Source organism: Sinocyclocheilus grahami, unplaced genomic scaffold, assembly GCF_001515645.1.
Source record: "Sinocyclocheilus grahami isolate Dianchi unplaced genomic scaffold, SAMN03320097.WGS_v1.1 scaffold183.1, whole genome shotgun sequence".
NCBI lineage: Eukaryota > Metazoa > Chordata > Actinopteri > Cypriniformes > Cyprinidae > Sinocyclocheilus > Sinocyclocheilus grahami.
In genome coordinates, this window is record NW_015505362.1 from 274617 (window position 1) to 295694 (window position 21078).

Consider the following 21078-nt stretch of genomic DNA (forward strand, 5'->3'; position numbering starts at 1 on the left):
ACTGGAAGAATGCGTGAGTGAATATATACAGTTTGTTCCATGTGTGAGTGTGTGCAAACACAGAAACATCACTGATCCAGCTACCAAACGGCTGTCACGAGTACAAACACTACAATTATTAGCATCATTAACAATACCATCATTATTATGTCATTCATATTACAAACAGGCAGTAAACCGTTACATCACGGGTGCCTACAGTCTGGGAATGAAGCGCATGACCCAGAAACACCCGTCGGGCGTCAGCGAGGCCCTTTGTTCCCAGACTGTTAGATGCAACTCGACTAGGACATGAAACCAACAGCAAAGAAAAAACATGAATGTAAAGCCATAAAAAAAGTAGCAAAGAGAACAATCGTGAGACTCAAGCGCCATTGCGACTCACTGGAACACTAAATGAATGAGCTGATGAAAAGGATGCAGGGTCATTGCAATGGAATGAGCGACGCGCTAAGTGAAGTGATGGATGATGCACATGTATGAGCAACGACTAAACACACTGCTGATGTTTTAAGGCCGATTCTCCGTGTGTGAATCTCAACCAATCACACCAAAATCAAAAAGAAAAGCAATCAGAATTACATTTGATCCTCCTCTTTTAGTATCATAAAGCTTTTTGCATTGCGACATTACTTTCGTAACAAATTAAACAGTCATCTTCAATATTCTCATTACCACAACACAACCCTGGACATTTGACTTCCTCTTATCCTACAGGATGGTGAATCTAATTATATTCTCATTACTGTCGTTTTTAGAGTATTACAATACAAATACTCAATGATTTACTTTTAAATTTAAATCTGCATAAAAGAACAAAACCGAACCAATTTTAAAAAGCATTATATTAATGACAATACATTAGTTATTCGATGATGAAAAGGTTTCTTTTTTGCATTATGGAAATAAAAATGAGGGATTTTTCTGCATTATGGTAATGTAAATGATTTTTTTAGCATTGCGGTAATGAGAATTTAGAAACAATAGTGCTGAAATGTCATGAAAATAATGTTACAATACAAAAAAAAAAAGGTAGCGTTTCTTTAAAAGAAAACGGCTTGTTACTTTCTTTTGATTTTGCAGTGTAAACGTGACCCACACACATTTCAGCTAGATGCGGAAACTAGGTTTCCTCGATTCTACGTGAAACATGCAGCAGAACGTTATCACTTCCCTTTCAAATGCAGTCTGATATACATAGTTTTTTTTTTTACGAAGGTCCCTTAAACTGATCCTGGAACTGCAGGCGGAATGACATGAACAGAGAGTCGATCCGTAAAGACTTACAAATACCAATTTTCACGACTAAAATGAGACTCTGCTCATCACGAGTGCATTCAAAGCATCCTCAGCGACATTATTTGACAAAAACACGCTCTTCAGATGTTCTGTTAAATGCTATTTGGAGAAGTTGGTCCCGGTCGCTACTGCATTTGTTCTCTCTCTATTTTCAGGGCATCCAATAATGGAGTGCGCAGATGCTGAGATTAAAGCCAGAGAAAGACATCACGGGAAGTTAAAGAAAGAAAGTAGACGTTTCAGCAAAAGCAATCTGCCTTTAAAAGTACATCTTTGTGTTTGATACTATTGGCCACGATTATATTCTTCTTCTTTTTTTATTAGCAAATTGGCTGCAGCGATTTTTATTCTTACTACAAAAACAATTTTATTACCAAAGAAGGTTTTTTTTTCTTAAAAATACATTTTTTTTTTTGTTTTGTCTCTCTACTTACACAACATCCTCCTGTTTCTTACTCTTTTTTTTAGGGTCAATGTGAAGTCATAAGACGGACAGGTCATGATATGGTGATACAAGGGATCGTTTGAGGATTAATTTTGGCCGCATAAACGATTTCATTCAATTTTTGTCTCGTGCTGTGCAGCGGTGATATGAATCTTTACATTTGGAATGTCGTACAAACATTAAGCACTCTTTTTACTGACAATATTATAGTAATCATTTATTATCAACATGTCTAATATTTCAAAGATTTAAACATTTAAGTTATTTTCTATATTTTAAAAAAAATATTACATGATGCTTTGTAAAACACAGTCTGAGACAAACAATAGACAAAAATAAGATAATATTTGGCACGATATATCTAACAGATAAAGAAATATGTAATGCATAATATTTTAAATTACAGTTATATATACACACAAACACATACACAAATATATATATTAACAGATAAAGATACAAATATAAAGATAATAATAATGATATTAAGGTCAAACTATAATGACAATATATAATAAATATATGTCATAAGTAATATTTACAATTTTTATAATATATAAATATAATATATTGTAAGAGATAAAGATATAAAAATAAAGATAATAATTATAATATTATTATTAAAAGTTTTAGCATTATTAAAATATTATAACATTTATAATTATACAACTATAATGTACAATAATTATATATATATATATATATATATATTGTTTAGTATTTTAAACAATTTAAAATGTTTTTTTAAATCTATTTTTTAAAAGATATTACACAATTTGTATGCAAAAAAGGAGACAAAAACTGATAAAATAGTATTAAATCATTTGACAATATATAACAGATAAAGGTATAATGTGTAAAGTATACATTTAATTTTTATTTTACATTATAGAACATATGTGGCCCTCTCTGTGAAATACAGGTTAAAGTCTCAAAATCTAATTATGAGATAAGCATCAAAGTTTGATTTCAACCATTCATTTCACTATGATTTCAATCTTTGACAAGGTCTTACTCAGTCAAATATTAAAGATATCAGTGTTACATTTTCACAGAATGTTCTTTACCTTAATGACGGATGATTTTATGTAGAAAACAGTAAATCACCAAAAAAAATGACTTTAGCTGCGCTTTCACAGCCAGGGTCACATATAAACATTATATATCATAACAGATAAAGATAGAAATATAAATGTATAATAATATGCATTATATAATACAACATACTCTTCTATATTAATATTGGATGTGCAATAGGAACAGAATCTTTTCATTCTTTTTTTTTTATTCTGAATAGAATTCATTTGTAAGTCGCTTTGGATAAAAGCATCTGCTAAATGACTATGTAAATAGGAATATTTAAACTGACCTGGTATCGATGTCAGCGGCATGGATGGTGTTGAAGAGCAGTTCAGCCACACCCACTCCCTCCACGTTAATGAGGTGAGGCTGGAACAGAGCCTCCGGAGCCTCGAACCGCTCGCCGCCCACTTTAATCACCCGACCATCCGGCAGCTACAAACCCAGTGAGAAAGAGTGTGAACACACCACTGACGCTCTCAAAGAGTTACATTTACACAACACTCTGCTGCCCTCTGGTGGCAAGAACAAGGCTGCTGTCTGGAGGCTCATTGGGGGATCCAGTCTAGCTTTTAAAGGTGGTATGATAGCTTTAAATGCTGACTAGTTTTGGGAACAGAGCTTATGGGTTAATGAAGCTCCATCGGGCTGAACTCACCGTGTAGGACTCCACCAGCACGGTGGTCTCCAGCGCAAGCTTCTGCTCCTGCTCGATGTTATAGCCCACGTAACACAGGTTCTCCTTCATCATCCTCACTGTCTCGAAGTCCGCTGAGTGATTGAAGGCATAACCTCTCAACAACAACAGCTGGAGAGAGACGAAGAGCGTTAAGATTCAGTCTGGACATTTGTCCGTGGAAACTACATCAAAAACAATTATTTTCTATTTCTAATTGAAATAAAGTTCAAATATTACATAAACTTAAATCTAAATGATAATTAGAAGTGTTGCATTGACAACTAACTGAAATAAGCTCATAAAACTCAACTTAAAATAGAAATAAACTAATAGAAATAATAAAAGCATATAACAAAATTGTTCAAATGAAATTTTTTTTTACTTAAGATTAAAATGAAAGCAGAAAATGAAAAAGCTAATCTCACACACACAAACATATATGATATGATAAAAAGAACTATAATGGTATATAAATGATACTAAAATAACAATGGTTGACTCTGCATAAATACTTTTTCTGATAGAAGTGTTACACTTTAACACTGAAAAACAAAACATACTTCACCTTTAAGTAAAATGAGAAATGTGCAAAAAAAAGTTTATATTTGATCTATGCTAGAAAGACAACCTTGCTGATTGGCATGTTGAGCCGTTTGCTTTCTCAGTCAGGACTGAAAATCGATTCAAATATGTGACGATTCAAATCGGTTGAGATGCTAAACAAATCGCGATTCATTTAGGGGCAGGAGTTTATATGAATGTATGTCTGAGGGGAACTTACTGTCTTTAGAAAAGTTTAGATGGTATTTTTTTTCTTTTCATCTTGCCTCTGTATAATGCATATTAAAGTTCATAAGCGCAGCGCTGCTTTGTTTACAGCGGAAACCAGGAAATGCTTTAAGCGCCACCTGCTGGCAGAGAGTGAATCTGCATCTCATTCAGCTCATCTGCTGTTTCGGTTTCATGCAGATATTTTTAAGTATAGTTTCACAAAACTGAAGTCAAACCATTCTGTTTTCGCTTCAAATTTAGAACATTATACAATCTAATGTAGCTTAAAACTGCTCATGTTGCATGTATGCAGCATCTGTGTATGGATCATGATTAAAATGCAGTGGTTGCCTCTAATTTCAAAAGGAAAGAGCACAGACAAAGCCTTAGTTTGTTTATATGAAGAGATTTCTTTTATTTGTGTTACTTGTTTATTTGATTTGGGGCTTGTTTTAAAATTTCAATTTAGTTTTGTTATTTACATTATATTTAAATGTTGTCATTTAGCAGACGCTTTTACCCAAAGCGACTTACAAATGAGGACAATAGAAGCAATCAAAACTAACAAAAGAGCAATAATATGCAAGTGCTATATTAGTATATTATTATAGTGTTATATTTCAATTTGACAAAGAAATGTGCAGCATTTTGTCCAAGCAATAATAAAAGGACACATTTAATTTATAATTTGTCTTAAACCTCATTTTGTTAAAAAGAAATCGTGAGTTGAGTGAATCGTTACATCCCTACTGATATTGTAATATTTACACTAGATGCATTAGCATTGCATTAGAAATGCTCAGTTGGACTGAAGCGATTCAGATTCAGACAAAAATGTGCATGTAAACGGTCAACAGCTGAGACAGAGCATCTACAGGACTGTACCTTGATGAGGTAGCGTGTAATGTCGCGTCCGGCGATGTCCAGACGCCGCGTGAGATGAGGAAGAGAAAAACCTTCATACACTGGACAGATATGAGTGACACCGTCTCCAGAGTCCACCACCACACCCGTCAGCAGACCTGCACACAAACATCAGCTCGTCACGTCTAGCACCGAGTTCTTGTTTGTTTTTATTATATAATATTGTATATCATTATATATTTATTATTGTTAATTTAATTTTATATTTATTATTTTATTATATATATATATATATTCTTTTTAAATGTATATATTTTCTCATCAATAAAGGTTTCCTTACCTTGAGCGTACAGAGTGAGCACGGCCTGGATGGCGATATAAACGCCTGAGAACTGATAGGTCTCAAACATCACCTACAGGGAGACAATAGGGTCAAAAATCACAAACACAAACCTCACTGAGGATTTCTCACAGATGTTATTCAACAAACTGGCGCTCAAACCTCGATGATCTTCTCTCGGTTCTTGGTGGGGTTCATGGGCGGCTCTGTGAGCAGGATCTTGCAGTTCTGGGAGTCGATGTTGAGCTTCTCGGGGCCGAAAGTATAGTCCCACAGGTGCTTCATATCGTCCCAGTTCCTCACGATCCCGTTCTCCATCGGGTAGTTCACCTCCAGCATGGAGCGCAGCTCGCTCGCCTCGTCGCCCACCATCAGGTCCTACAGGTCACACAGGAGAGGTCAAAGGTCAGGACGCTCAATGGTAACTCATTTCGAGCTGAACGGAAGCTGTCCAGGTTGAGAGAAATTAAATGTGTTGAATGGAGCTGGAGACAACTGGGAGAAAAAAACTGCACCAGATTTTCTAAATAAAAGTCAATGTTTTTTATGAAGCACACTGATGAGTTTACTCATGAATCTGACAGCAAAGACATTAAAAGCACTGCAATACAGTCATTAAAAGTGAGTAAACGGGTCACACCGGCTGTAACTACAGAGAAAGCTGTTGAATGAAAACACAACCAGGGTTCCCATCAGTGTTGTAAATGTAAACTAAAATTGTAAATTGAAATAAAGCTGAAATAAAACAAAAAGATAGATAATAGAAGAAAAATGTAAGAAACTTACATGAAAATCACAAATCTTGCATCGGCAACTGAAATTTCCGTACTAAAATTACTTAAAATGTAATAAAATAAAAGATGATATTACAAAAGCAAACTAATAGAAAAAAAAAACAGAACAGAAATTACAAAAGCACATAAAGTTACTCAAATGTCATCTAAAATTAAAATAAAAACCGAAAGCATAAAAATAAAATTGAATTCAAAATATTAATAATACTATAAATTAAAAAAAAAAAAAATACTAAAACAAGACTGGCTCCCATATTTAAAAAAAAAATCATAATTAAATATTATTATAGAAATTTTCAGGTGTTAAAAACACACTTCTAATCTGACATTTCCTGGCTTTCTAGGACCATGAACCCTGTATATCCTATTTGGACACAGCACACGCATTCTGGGTAATGTCAAACACTGACACATACAAGCAAGATCATTTCATCAGGGTTAGTGAGAGAACGAGATTTATAATTAGTTTGAACATTAATACAATAATCATCTCCTCTGCATCTCCTGAGAGGGTTTGGAGAGAGAATCGCTACAGGTTAGACTCACAACCCACACACACACACACACACACACACACACTTACCATTCTCCTATAATCCTACAGTAACTCAATACAGTAACAGAGGAGAGAAAGACAAATACAGAGGGAACAGGCGATGAGCAATGAGAGCAAATGTTAGCGCACTGATTCTTGAAGTAAAGGACCAAACTTGTCCTACATACAAAAGTACTATTTACGAAAAAAAAAAAATCATTAAAATAAAAATGCTTAATGTAAATCTAAAGGAAATCAGTATATGTGGGGAATTATTCTTTTTTTTAAATAATTGTATTAAAATGATTTTAAATGCATCAATTAAATTAGTTAACATTAATTCTCTTAATTTGTTGTCTTGTCAATCAGTTGTTTGAAAAAATATTTCTTAGTACTTGATCTGTTGTAACCACTGTAACACACCAGTAGGTTTTTGTTCATTTTTAAGAAAGTATTTTATTCTGTGCTCAATTTATTGATATATTAATAAATATCAGCTGGACTACATGCTATGATGTCTCATTTGCCTAAGAACAGAAATTCTTTTCAGAAAACAAAGTGTACTGTTTACACAACATTTAGTAAATGTCCATTTTTATAAAAACCTGTTCACCTGCACAGTCTTTTGACAATAATAAATACATATCTCAATATTTCGTTTTTTCTTCTGAAGTGACAACAAAGATGAATATTTCAGTCAGAGGAACCTGTAAACCCTCTCATAGCAGCTCCACCCCCAGTTAAAACCACTCTGCAGGAAGTTCAAGTCAAGCAGGAAGTTACTCAAGTTGCTGTTTATGTCCCGTTACCAAATATGACCATCATAGTGTTTCTTTGAAATCCTTAGAATGACAATTTACAACCTCTGATACAAAATCTACTGAACGACCTACATAGGTAGCATTTCAAAGCATCATTATAATGCAGGTTCATCTAATTAAAAATGAACTGTTTAGTTACTTGTTGTGAGGGTTGCATTTCAACACAGATGCAGCTGTAGGGTGTATAAAGTAAGGCAGCTCACTGGGTGATTGGGACAGAGCCCAAGTCATGGTGTCATTGTAGGGAAAGATTTAGGGTGCAGTTCAGCGAGGAACCTTTACCTTGATCTCGATGTTTCCCACTTTGGCTGTGGAGCGGATGATCGGTCTCCCCACCAGAGCCGGGAATATGTGCTCTGGGAAATTAGAGCCAGCATATCCACACTTCACAAACTGAATGACAGACAGACAGAGAATTATGAAAAAAATTCAATGTTGCTTTGGCTACTAACAGAAATAAATATGTTGAAGTACTAAAATGACCAAAACTGAAATACAAATAAATAAAAAAACTAAACAATAAAATTACAAAAGCACATAAACTTCGCAAAACTAAAAGAAAAAGAAAAAAATGAAAATATTAAAATAAAAGCTCAAATATTAAAGGGGTCATATGATGCGATTTCAAGTTTTCCCGTTACATTTCCGGCGAGTGCTTGCGGTATTCGGCCAATCACAATGCACTGGGTCAGCTGGCCAATCAGAGCAGACTGCGCTTGTCGGAAGGAGGGACTTTGTAGAAAGCGAAGTGTTTGAGAGAGGCGAGGCACAGAGGACCTACAATAATGTACAGTATTTGAAAAATAATGTGTTTTTTGAACATTAAAAGCATGTCAACATATTCTGTTACACCAAATAATGATCTTTAAAAAAGCCCTATGACCCCTTTAAGATAGAAAGTTAGAACACTAGTTATTAAAAACATGTACTAAAGTTACTAAAACGGAAAAAATGAAAGAAATAAAGACAGAAAGTTAGATCACTAGCTATTAAATGTAAAAAAAGAAAAAAAGGATTTAGATGCTTTTGGAAATTGAACAGGAAGGGCCCGAGATTAGTGTGCACTTCATAACAAACAACGCGCTTAACCGGCTGTCATGCATAAATATAAAACGACACAGCAGAATAAATGCACTGATATATCTCAATACATCTACACTAATGTTCAGTTTAAAATAAACACATTATTTTCTGTGTGTTTTGGAAGGGTAATTGTAATAATATAAATAAGTAGGCAATTTTGTGTACATTTAATACGGAATGTAAGCACATATTATGACAATGCCATGCATTTTTGATCAGTTCCCACAGAGTTCTGGACATTTATCACAGCGACATGGTGTTTTCTGAACATGTATTATGCTAATACCATGGTACCACGGGATATGTACCACAACATGAAGTTTGAAGTTCCTTGCTGTACCATTTCATTAGCCTTTATCCCCAGAGAGAGAGAGAATGATGAAGGAATGTGTGTCTATGGTTTGTCACTTCCTCTCTCGGCCAGATGTGAGACTACAAACTCGGAAGTGAGTTTGAGATCATCATAACCTTTCCTTTTACTGACAGAAAAACACATGCATCGTTGATATAAATGTGCATAAACATCTAATTTCATAAATAATGCGTGCTCATTCTGCGACCTCGTTAAAATATCAATATGTGTGAATGTCCATTGTGTCAATACATATACAAAGCTTCCACAAAACACCCCCATGCAAACCCATTTATAATCAGTCCCGATCTATGATTTCCGTGCATGCGAGCAGAGTTTTTCCACATCACGGGTCGTGTGTAAATCACAAATAATCAGTGTAAAATAAGGTGCTATCAGATCACTTCCTGTTCCGCTGCATCTTTCTCCTGCAAGCCGTCATTAAATCACACACAGCCGCGAAATAAAGCATCAGGCGGGCCGGAGCGAGCCGTATGAGCTCCGCAGTCACACTCACCCCGGTCCCGTTGTCACACACCACCACTTTCCTGCCTTGACTGTCCATGTTTCTCCAGACTCGGTGAATCCGCCCTGATCTCAGCTCCTGCTGTCTTCGGCCAGGCGGAAGTCAGCGCCCTGCCCTTCACACCTCTTCAAAATAAAAGTCCGCGACTAAACCCTATAGACAGGTACAAAATAAGAGCTTTTTACTCCATTTGTGACCCTGGACCACAAAACCAGTCATAAGCGTAATTTTTTTTTAAAATTGAGATTTATGCATTATCTGAAAGCTAAATAAATAAGCTTTCCATTGATGTAGGGTTTGTTAGGATAGGACGATATTTGGCTGAGATACAACTATTTGGACAAATCGGTGCGAAAAAAAATTTTTTATTGAGAAAACCGCGTTTAGTAATGCATATAACTAATCAAAAATAAGTTGATATATTTATGGTATGAAATTTACAAAATATCTTCATGGAACGTGATCTTTCTTTACTTAATATCCTAATGATATTTGGCAAAATCAATCATTTTGACCCATACACTGTATTGTTGGCTATTGCTACAAATATACCCGTGCTACCTATGACTGGTTTTGTGCTCCAGGGTCACATATATCTCACTAATTTCATCATATTTGTTCTATTTTTGACACACTTTTGTTAAAAAACAAACAAACTCAAAAGCAAATATGACAGTAGCGTTCCTGCTCAATGGTACCAAGATGCACTCAAATATCAGGTCAAAAACTGTTGTTTTAAAAATACTTAGTTATTTTAATGTCATATACTCAGTGAGGACAATTGCGGCATTATAACCAATTTACTTCTCTCTTACATTTACTTGATCATTTCCATCTTCCAATTCCGAAAAAAGAAAACAATAAACAAAAGTCCACATGATCTCTTGTCCACTGGTCCCATGTCCAGGAAAGAGTCCAAAGACAAAAGATACACAATGAAAAATCTACAATTATTCAAAAAACGATTGTTCAAACAGTGACAGCAGTTCAGCTTCATCCGGTGCATCTTCAGAACGATGATCAAAAATACAAGTTGTAAAAATAAAATTAACATCTTAAATAAGATTGAACAGTAACAGCTAATTTTGTTGACCTGAACAAGCAAAAGCAAATCAGACATCAAATATTCAGACAGCTTCCAGCATCAGACTAAATGCCGCACAACTTCTGGAGCTCGAGGAGGTACTACGGCTGTGATTCCCTGTAAAAAATACAATTAAATAAGAGAAAGCTGTAAACTGGTGACAAATGAAGCACAATGATTTAAAACAAAACTACACCCAGTTCAAGCACACAAGCTGAGAGATTTTCAATTTACACAACTTAGAAACCCAGCCATATCATACAGCAACAAGGAGGTTTACTCATTGTCATAACAACCCACAATCCCTCCAGCTCTGTTATAGAGCAGACTCAGAAAACAAACAAATTTAGAGCACCCTGTACCTTCTTAAAGACAGAGACACAACAGCAGGATCATGTGTTCAGTGTATGAGACAAAATGTTAGTGTGTATGCGTTATATACATGTTAAAGGAATACTTCAACCAAAAATGAAAATTTGCTCAGCAATGGATCCTCTGCAGTGAATGGGTGCCGTCAGAATGAGAGTCCAAACAGCTGATAAAAACATCACAATAATCCACACCACTCCAGTCCATCAATTAACATTCTGTGAAATGAAAAGCTGCATGACGAGGCAAATTTGTCACTGGAGGAAGCTAAAAAATGATGGATTATGGGCTCATATCTTGGCCAGAAGCAACAGTCTAAAGTTAAAATACCTTAGTAATGGATTTGTTTCTTACAAACACACAGCTTTTTACTTCACAAGATGTTAACTGATGGACTGGAGTGGTGTAGATTATCAGTTTTTATCAGCTGTTTGGACTCTCATTCTGACGGCACCCATTCACTGCAGAGGATCCATTGCTGAGCAAGTGATGCTAAATTTCTCCAAATCTGTTCAAATGAAGTTAAAGCTAAATTTTCCTTTTTGGGTGAGCTATTCCTTTGATGTGGCTAAATCAGCAGAATAAAATGCAATGATAGAAAATGCTTCGCATCCATTCATGAACAAATGTCACATCGATGGAGAAGTTTACCAAAGTAGTGCAGATGTCACCCCAAAATTATATTATGCATTAAGAAAGCTAACCTTATTTTTAGAATTATTAAATTTTTCACATTGATAATTAAGCATATTTCCTCTCAAAATTCTCATTAATGTAATGCAAAAACATGCTCATACTGTAATGCAACAATCAAAAGCAACAATTTTTAAATTACAAATGAGATCAATTAAAGGCAGTGCAAAAACACATTACAATTCAAATAATATAGCTTTTTTACATTACGGCATGGAGAACAAAAGGTTTTTGGCATTATGTTAATGATAAATTGGAGGAAAATGTGCTTAACTGTCATGAAAATAACATCACAACAAAGTTCTAAAAATATGCAATGTTTTCTTTATGCAAAACATAATTTCTTAGTTTTCCTTTGGTTTTGGGGTGAAACATGACTCGCAAAGGTTTTCTTGAGAATCTCAGTGCCAGGTTTGCTTTATATTCTGCAGTGCACAGACGTGAGGAACAGCAGTTTTATGAAGTTGGGTGCAGCATCACTGGTGTCGGGTCTGTGTTACATGCGATACGCTCCTTACAGGAGCACAAACTCATCTGTGCTTCCTCTCTTATTGTTCCTGCTCATTCTGTTGCATGAGAAAATGTTTGCAGGACTGTCCATGGACCCCCCGCTCTGCCCCTCCAGTCCATAGTTCTGTCCCCTGCCCTCTACAAATGTAAAGATGGGATACTTCTCTTTAGAGGATGACAAAGCCTGAAAAAGAACAAAAAATAATATCCATATTTGAAAAAATATATAATAGTACTTATTTCAGCTTCTTGATATTTATGCATTCATTCCGAAATGGCTTCACAAAAGTATCAAAAATTAAAATTGCGCCATTAATTCGCTAATTGTATATATTCAGTGAACAAAGACAAATTTCAAATGTTTTATTCCAAGAAACATATATCTTATTGATTCAAACAAGACACTCACTTCACTGACCGCTGAGCACAAAGACTCAAAGTCTCTCTTAGTCTGCGCGTAGAATCCGATGGTGCAGCTGGGATCCATACGACTAAAGTTCATCTTCCTAGGCGAGTTACAGTGAAAAGACTACGAGAGAAAAGACCGATGCAGCTTCAGTTCCTCACACATGGTCAAAACTTCAAAATGAAAATGTCTTCTGATGCAAATGTAATGTTGCTTTCCATCTCACCTCCAGAGAGAAGCTGCCTTGGGTGACGTCCACCACTGGCTGACAGTAGTGTGGGTCTAGATACAATAGCTGCTCGTCTGGAAGACAGAGAGCTGCCAATCAGACAGCAGACAGGAACGCAGTAACATATCAAAACATAGTTCTTAATTAGTGCTGTCAAACCATTAATCGCATCCAAAAATAAAAGTTTTGTTTACATAATATATGTGTGTGTGCCGTGCATATTTATTATGTATATATAAAAACACACACATGCATGTATATATTTAAGAAAAATCTGTTATGTTTCATCACTTACGATATTTATATATGTGACCCTGGAGCACAAAACCAGTCTTAAGTCACTGGGGTATATTTGTAGCAATAGCCAAAAATACATTGTATGGGTCAAAATTATTGATTTTTCTTTTATGCCAAAAATCATTAGTATATTAAGTAAAGATCATGTTCCATGAAGATATTTTGTAAATTTCCTACTGTATTTTATTTGTAATATGCATGGCTAAGGACTTCATTTGGACAACTGTAAAGGCGATTTTCTCAATATTTAGATTTTTTTGCACCCTCAGATTCCAGGTTTTCAAATAGTTGTATCTCGGCCAAATATTGTCATATCCTAACAAACCATACATCAATGGAAAGCTTATTATTCAGCTTTCAGATGATGTATACATCTCAATTTCGAAAAATGGACCCTTATGACTGGTTTTGTGGTCCAGGGTCACACATAATATCAATTATATTAATATAAATATATACATGGAAATATTTTCAATATATATACTGTGTATCTATATATATATAATAAATATACACAGTATACACACATATATTATGCAAACAAAAACTTTTATTTTGGATGCGATTAATCGTTTGACAGCACTATTCTTAATAGACACGTACCTTGAAAGCCAATAAAAAACAGGGAATGCTTGGGTTTTCCTCCAATAATTCCTATACAGCATTTTAACTTGAGAATGTTCTAGGAAAAGAGAGGTTAGTATAAATAAAATATAAATGTAATATATTATATGTACTTAATATGTCTGTGTGTCTCATCATGAATTTTGTGATGATTGTCACAAAAATAATTGTGATTCACAATTTTTTTTACGTTTTGATCATGCCAATTGCAATGTAAAGCCGAATACATTACTTTTATATTTCTTTTACTTGGAATCATATAGTAAAATAGGGCCATATGATTTACTTTAATGCTGTGAAAATTAATAATTTATATCATTATTATAATATAATGTAATATATAAATGTTGTTTCTTTTTTACATAAATATACAGTGGGTACGGAAAGTATTCAGACCCCCTTAAATTTTTCACTCTTTGCTGAATGATGATGAAACATTTTCCAACATATTTTGACATTTTAGGTTCACAAAAGTTTTTGAACCATTAAAGTAGACACTTGTATATAATATGCTTTTTATGTATATAAAATCACTTTAGTAAATTTATTTTGATGCAGACACCAAAATGGGTGTCCAATATATAACAATGACATTATTACAATATTAATAAAAATATAATATAATATCTGTTTTGGCCAGTTTGCAAAGTGATCTATATATTTAAATTAAGTTTTTCCCCCCACACGGGTGTTAGTGTATTTGTACCTTAACACACTCAATGTAGGAGGGGTTTAGCGATTCTCCTCCCAGCCGTACCGGCACTAGAATGATGACTGACTTCCAGCTCTCGGACAGCTCCTGTGTTAGCGGCGACTCACACAACTTCATGACATCTCCTTTATACACTGCAGCACACACAGAAGCAGAAGCATGAGCTAAACATCACTTACAGACATGTACAGGAAACAATTTCAGTTTCACTAACTGATTTGATTTAAAACGATCGCATGACGCACAACCCACAAGACTGAACATGAAGCCTCACCCGTGCAGTCCTGTGCCACGTATACAGCCAGGTTGTGAAACTCCGTGGTTTTAGCCACTGCTTTTCTGGTGGAAAAAAAGACATTAAATCACAAAAGGTCAAAAGTTCAGTTATTCAAAAGAAGCTTTTAAATCTAAATATGATAAGATTCATTTTCTCTCCTCTAACCTCAGCATATGTGCCACTACGGACGGGCCGTACCAGTCCCCCGCTCTCTTTCCCGACTCCTTTCCTAGCTCTACCAGCTGGTGGACGCCAAAAGGAGCTGAGGGATGGTCACCAAACCAAGACACCACCTTTCGGTGCAAAGCCTCCAGCTGAGGCTCATGGCTGGCTGCAGGACATCGGGCCGGGGTCTGCCTGTGACCCTCACTGCTGCCAGAGCTCGGGTCTCTCTGGGAAATGGGGCTGGTCCAGGAAGAACTGAAGGACGGAAGAGACATGCCAGCCGGACGGGAGGGCGAGCGAGGCTTTAGCACCTCAAAATCAACGTCTGTCAGCGGATGACAATCCACCCACCTCCAGTCTGAGATACAGAGAGCAGAAGACAGCATGAGTCTACAGAAGTGAATCACACTACTGTGTAAAACTTTGGGGTCAGTGAATTTTTTTTAAAGATTAATAAATAATTATATTCAGCAAGCATACATTAAACGGATTAAAAGTGACAGTAAAGGCATTTATAATGTTTCATCAATATCAAACGAATGCTGTTCTTTTGAACTGTCGAATCCTCAAAGAATCACTGATAATAATCAGCAGTTTCTTGAGCAGCAAAACAACATATTAGAGTGATTTCTGAAGGATCATGTGACACTGAAGACTGAAGTAATGATGCTGAAAATTCAGCTTTTTGATCACAGCAATAAATTACATTATATAACACATTAAAAACAGTTTTTTAATATTATTATATTTAACAATATTACGGTTTTGACTGTATTTTTGAACAAATAAATGCAACATAGGAGAGCAAAATAGACTTCTTTCAAAAACATAAAAAAATCTTACAGACTCCAAACGTTTGAACAATAGTATATATATATTAAAGCGCTAATGGATTATATTACTTAACTAAGGGTTTCTGCAAGTTTTATAAAGTTGGATTTAAGACTTTTTAAAGGCCTTCTTAAGACCAAGTAAAGACAATTTAAGGAATAAAGTGAAGGAAACACGTCAATATGTTCACTAAATGTAAATGTCTAGGGAGAAAGATGATGAGTTGTATTAGCAACACTTAAAAGTTTCCAAATGCAACTTCCTCCCAATCTCCATTAAGTCATTGATTATTAAATCAAGATAAATTTACCTGAGACGCAAAATGATAAAAGTCTTGTTTTCTAAAGAAAAAGATAAAAATAAAGTGAGTTTATGATAAAGCCAGAACAAATATCTGCCAATGGGCTCAGAAAAATCAACTTAGGTCAAAGCTTAATTCAAAACCCATTGACCTATATTTGTTATCTATAGTATAAAATCAAAAGTGTAAAGTCTTAATTTCTCAGTAAACAAGACTTCATATCTTTATTTTGCTACTTCAGTAAATGTTTCCTGATTTAAGGATGTTTAGGTATTTGTACTGGAAAACGAGACAAAAATACTGAAGAAGAAGTGCATGCAATATTTATATGCCACGACTTTATGAATTTAAGGCTTTTTGCTCTGATTTAAGACATTTTTAAGGCCCTAATTTGTGGAAGGGTGAATTAAGACTTTTTAAGACCCACAGAAAGCCTTTTAACTACCATTGTTTATTGTGACTATTTATATTTAATAAAAGTAATTGGTTTTTCAGTAAGGATTTAGGTACAAATAAAGAAATGGGACAGTAGATCAGACCTGGAGGCATGAGGTGCTGCAGTAACCCCTGCGCCAGCAGCATCTGTCCGCTGCGCAGCATGCAGCCCCAACCGCAGTCTGTGGTCAGGCTGGATCCCTCCAGCTGAGGAAACTCCCTCCTGTAGGTGAGCCACACGCACGACACGAACGCCTGCCGGAAACGATCCACCTCATCTGGGAATGAGGCGCGAAAGAAGACAACCTTCAACATTTGTCTATGATTTATTCTCTAGTTTAAAATGCAGAGACTAAAAGTGAGGCATTCAAAGATTAAAGGGATAGTTCACCCAAAAATGAAAATTCTGTCATTAATTACTCACCCTCATATCGTTCCAAACCCGCAAGACCTTTGTTCATCTTCAGAACACAAATTAAGATATTTTTGTGATGCATTCCGAGAGCTCTCTGAGCCTCCATAGACAGCAAGGATTCTTACACGATCAAGGCTCAGAAACGTAGCAAGGACATCGTTAAAATAATCCATGTGACATCAGTGGTTCAACCGTAATAGTATAAAGCTACGAGAATACTTTGTGTGCAAAGAAAACAAAAATAACGACTTTATTCAACAATTCGTCTTTTCCACTTCACCTCATAGCGCCATTTTGGAGAGTATCACATATGCGGATACACTGTTTACATTCAGATTAAAGCATAAACAATGTAAACAATTGTTTACGTATGTGATACTCTCCAAAATGGCACTATAGCTGTCTATGGAGGGTCAGAGAGCTCTCGGAATTCATCAAAAATATCTTAATTTGTGTTCCGAAGATGAACGAAGGTCTTACAGGTTTAGAACGACATGAGGGTGAGTAATTAATGACAGAATTTTCACTTTGGATGAACTATCCCTTTAAGTTGACTCAACCAATGGCGGCTAACAGGCAGATCACATGACTCACCTTCACTATTGAACAGATAGGACTGACCCAGGAGGATCAGAGGGGAGGTCTTGTTGAAGGTAGTTTTAGATTTAACGGTCCAGCCTGGGAAAATGAAGAGAGGAACAGTCAGTGATATTTGTTGTGGTCATTTTTGAACATGTGCTTCTACATCTGACTTCAAAAATAGCCCGGGAAAAAAGGAACTAACTGTTTGTGTCATTATTTGTGTCAGTCATACAAACCAGTTTGCAAACCATAACAAATGCATGAAAACGAACCATATTTGACGTTGTTCCATGCGGACATGAACTTGGCTTTCAGGCGATCCACTTCATCGGGCTCTCCAGAGCCTTCTCGGAGCCCATCAGGCGCTGAGCCGTGGCCGTTGTGGCGTCTGGACTGCGCTGAGGGCCTGTCCTCATGAGCACCGCCGCCCACTATGTACTGAACGGCACTGGGAGACACCGAGTTCATGGTTCAGGCTGAATACCGCAGCATTACAGAAGAACTTCAGCCTGAAACAGAGAGACAGAAAGAGAGCTTCCTTCATTTCTTGGTAAAACAGCTGTGCTATGACAACACGCTGTGATTCTCAGAACTCAAACCCTTCCTCAGTCCAAAAAAAGCACACGAAGCTGCAAAAATGTCTCATTCTGAATATGAAATCAGATTTCTGATATCAGGAAGACTGAAGCGTTAACATGTGAAGTTATATTGAGAAAACAGGTTAGATACTAGAGATGCTTAAAATTCTGCTACCATATTAGTTATTATTGGAGGTTTTTAAATTTATTGATATCAGTCGACAATGGATATTTATTTGTGCATGCTCATTTCTTCATTTAGATGACCTTTGTCATCATCTAACACTCACTTAAAGGTAATATTTAAAAACATTAATTTAATAACACAACAACAACAATAAAAATTGAATTAATATACATTTTATTTATTTGGACATTTTAAAGTATTGAAGCCTAAATTAACTTGTAGCTTAATTTTTAAAAAAAATTTTTTATTGTATCATGGCAATACAATGGTATTCTCTGATGTATAATTGAGTGCAATGTACAGGATCCCCACACCTTTTGATCAACAATTTTTCTAGGACTAGTAATTTCCAGTCATTCAAATTACTGGATAAGGATTTTTATGATCATTGTAGAGACTGATTCAAACAAAGCAATTTATAAATTATTTAAGAGCTTATCACAATCGAATAGATAAAGGTTTGGGGTGGGTTGTGGTTTTTGCTCACAAAAATACTGTAAAAACAGTGATATTGTAAAGTATTATCACAATTTCAAACGACTCTTGTCTATTTGAATATTTTTTTAAATGTAATTTATTTCTGTAATGGCAAAGCTGAATTTGGTGCTCAAGAAACATTTCTAAATGTCATCAATTTGATATTTTGTCGAAACAGAATTTTTTTTTCAGGATTCTTTGATGAAGAGAAGATTCAAAAGAACAGCGTTTATATGAAATTGAAATATTTTGTAACATTGTAAATGTCTTTACAGTCACTTTAGATCAATTTAATTTGTTCTTGCTGAATAAAAGTATCAATTTCTTAAAGGGGTCATATGATGCTGCTAAAAAGAACATTATTTTGTGTATTTGGTGTAATGAAATGTGTTTATGCAGTTTAAGGTTCAAAAAACATTATTTTCCACATACTGTACATTATTGTTTCTCCTCTATGCCCCGCCTTTCTGAAACGCGTCGATTTTTACAAAGCTCATCGGTCTGAAAAGCGAGGTGTGCTGTGATTGGCCAGCTATCCAGTGCGTTGTGATTGGCCGAATACCTCAAGCGTGTGATGGAAATGTTACGCCCCTCACATACTGTTGAATTGAAATTGCATCATATGACCCCTTTAAAAAAAAAAAAAATAAAATAAATAAATAAATAAAAATATATATATATTAATTTACACGAACAAACATTACCAACATGAATATTCAAATCAATACCATAACAGAGTTACGGTACTTTCTGTAGAAACATCACAGAAGTCACACAACTTTAATTACTCACTGTAATGTGACTTTATAATACACACCTTTCAATCTCGAAAACATTCCACCTGTGTGTTACGCGAACAAACAAGCTGTGTGTGAGAAACCAGCCTGTCACATGAGCCCTGACTGAGGGGACAGGTGTGGCGGCTGAGGGCCACAAGAGTTCAAGCACACATTACAGTGGAAATATTCAGACTTCCCATTTCCTTATTCTCTCAAGGAAGTTTGAGCTTACAGTCTAACGAAGGGAAATGAGACCAGTTTACGATGAGGCGACATCATTTCCCAATAATGCAAAAGCTGAAAAATGTTCACTTCATTCTTGCACACCAGACTGCTCGGGGACAGTGGACACAAGTTAATTTTAGACCATGTGACCACTGAGAGCTCAGCAGAACACCCAGGTCATCACAATGGCTTCATTCAGAATAGCGTACTACAATACTACATTTATACCAGATTAATGGCATGATAATGGCATGAATTTTCTGTTTGCACAAAATACTCATTTCATGTGTCAAAATGTGTTTCCCACAATGCAGTGCGTTCCTGTCACGTCCTACTATGAACAACAATCGACTTTGACTGCCAAAATGTAAGAAATTTTACACAAAATCGGAGGGGGAAAACAGTACTTTAGCACCTTTTATTTACAAAATAATAACTAGACTGCACTCACTCAATTCAACATGCCATTGTAGAAGAGACTATTAAGTAGGCTATATACTGTACATATTGCCAATAATGCAATACGAAGTACACTAGTATGTCATTTTGAACACAGCCTAGGAGGAAACCCCGTTTTTGTGGTTAAATGTGAAATAATGTCATTGTAAATAAGTCATTCATGTCTGAACGGAGCAATCGCCTACTTTTAGTCATGATACAGCTTTTAATGCCCTAAAAAAATACACAATTCCCTGCGAATCGTTATAAGGCAGCCTGATTCTGTGGGTTGTGTGAAATATTTTAGTATGTAGTGTGAAGACAGATATCATGTTTCCAGACACTGACTCTAGTGCACTTCAAAAGTCATTTTAACCAGCTAGAGGCGTTACCTTCATGTTAGACCCGGCATGTTTAATGTTCCGGATATTTTCCTACTTCTCCTATAAATAGCGATGTCCAGTGTCGAGCTGCTCTGGATGTCTGGCAAGGACGACCGCTGTGTGAAACCGAGCTCAGGCCTCTTCAGGCGCCGTTATCGTGGCGAGGATCGATTACAAATGTAGTCATGAGTTTCTGCGTCTTTACAATCTTGCGCGGCTCTCAAACTGTCCGCTGAGACGAATAGTGTATAAAACAGCGAAAGATTAAACCGTATGCAACCACTTCCTGTTGTCATTGCGGATACACACCCTCGACCCGCCCACCGAGCGACGTGATTGGTCAGGTTTGACCGTTGCCGTTTGATGATTGGACGATCTACACGCACGAGAAACTGTAGTCAATTAATTATTACTTATTTTATTTATTTATTTAATTTGTCAAATATGTACATACAAGACGAATATAAATTAAAACAATAGTCTGGGGCATCA

The 21078-nt window shown here is 35.7% G+C and overlaps 2 protein-coding genes across 5 annotated transcripts; both read right to left on the reverse strand.

Annotated features, from left to right (window-relative positions):
* Positions 1–3103: 3103 nt before the first annotated feature.
* Positions 3104–11181, reverse strand: LOC107594413 (actin-related protein 2-B-like). 2 transcript variants are annotated; one of them, XM_016284445.1, is made up of 8 exons: positions 10683–11181; positions 9581–9742; positions 7911–8021; positions 5641–5856; positions 5479–5551; positions 5160–5296; positions 3483–3632; positions 3104–3259 (listed from the first exon to the last, which is right to left on the reverse strand). In XM_016284445.1, exons 2-8 carry the CDS (start codon positions 9626–9628, stop codon positions 3104–3106), a joined length of 891 nt encoding a protein of 296 aa, XP_016139931.1. In that variant the 5' UTR covers positions 9629–9742; positions 10683–11181. The 2 variants fall into 2 exon arrangements, with proteins under 2 accessions (XP_016139931.1, XP_016139930.1); XM_016284444.1 differs by having other exon boundaries at positions 10405–11181.
* A 562-nt stretch (positions 11182–11743) lies between these two features.
* LOC107594461 (cysteine protease ATG4D-like) lies at positions 11744–20887 on the reverse strand. Of its 3 annotated transcripts, none has more exons than XM_016284518.1 (11): positions 20596–20887; positions 17792–18028; positions 17532–17615; positions 16627–16800; positions 14956–15313; positions 14788–14852; positions 14559–14647; positions 13781–13859; positions 12878–12954; positions 12655–12774; positions 11744–12429 (listed from the first exon to the last, which is right to left on the reverse strand). In XM_016284518.1, exons 2-11 carry the CDS (start codon positions 17985–17987, stop codon positions 12250–12252), a joined length of 1422 nt encoding a protein of 473 aa, XP_016140004.1. In that variant the 5' UTR covers positions 17988–18028; positions 20596–20887; the 3' UTR covers positions 11744–12249. The 3 variants fall into 3 exon arrangements, with proteins under 3 accessions (XP_016140004.1, XP_016140002.1, XP_016140003.1); XM_016284516.1 differs by having other exon boundaries at positions 14508–14647; XM_016284517.1 differs by lacking the exon at positions 20596–20887 and adding an exon at positions 19579–19628 and having other exon boundaries at positions 14508–14647.
* Positions 20888–21078: the final 191 nt, after the last annotated feature.

Excerpts from the sequence above, each read along its gene's own strand:
- LOC107594413 (XM_016284445.1), bottom strand. The coding sequence starts at position 9,628 with ATGGACAGTCAAGGCAGGAAAGTGGTGGTGTGTGACAACGGGACCGGG. Across the intron at positions 5,297-5,478 it reads GCTCACTCTGTACGCTCAAG|GTCTGCTGACGGGTGTGGTG; the intron begins GTAAGGAAACCT and ends GTTTGTGTGCAG. Across the intron at positions 3,633-5,159 it reads TTACACGCTACCTCATCAAG|CTGTTGTTGTTGAGAGGTTA; the intron begins GTACAGTCCTGT and ends GTCTCTCTCCAG.
- LOC107594461 (XM_016284516.1), bottom strand. The coding sequence starts at position 17,987 with ATGAACTCGGTGTCTCCCAGTGCCGTTCAGTACATAGTGGGCGGCGGT. Across the intron at positions 15,314-16,626 it reads GCAGCACCTCATGCCTCCAG|ACTGGAGGTGGGTGGATTGT; the intron begins GTCTGATCTACT and ends TCTGTATCTCAG. Across the intron at positions 12,430-12,654 it reads TGTGCTCAGCGGTCAGTGAA|GCTTTGTCATCCTCTAAAGA; the intron begins GTGAGTGTCTTG and ends GTTCTTTTTCAG.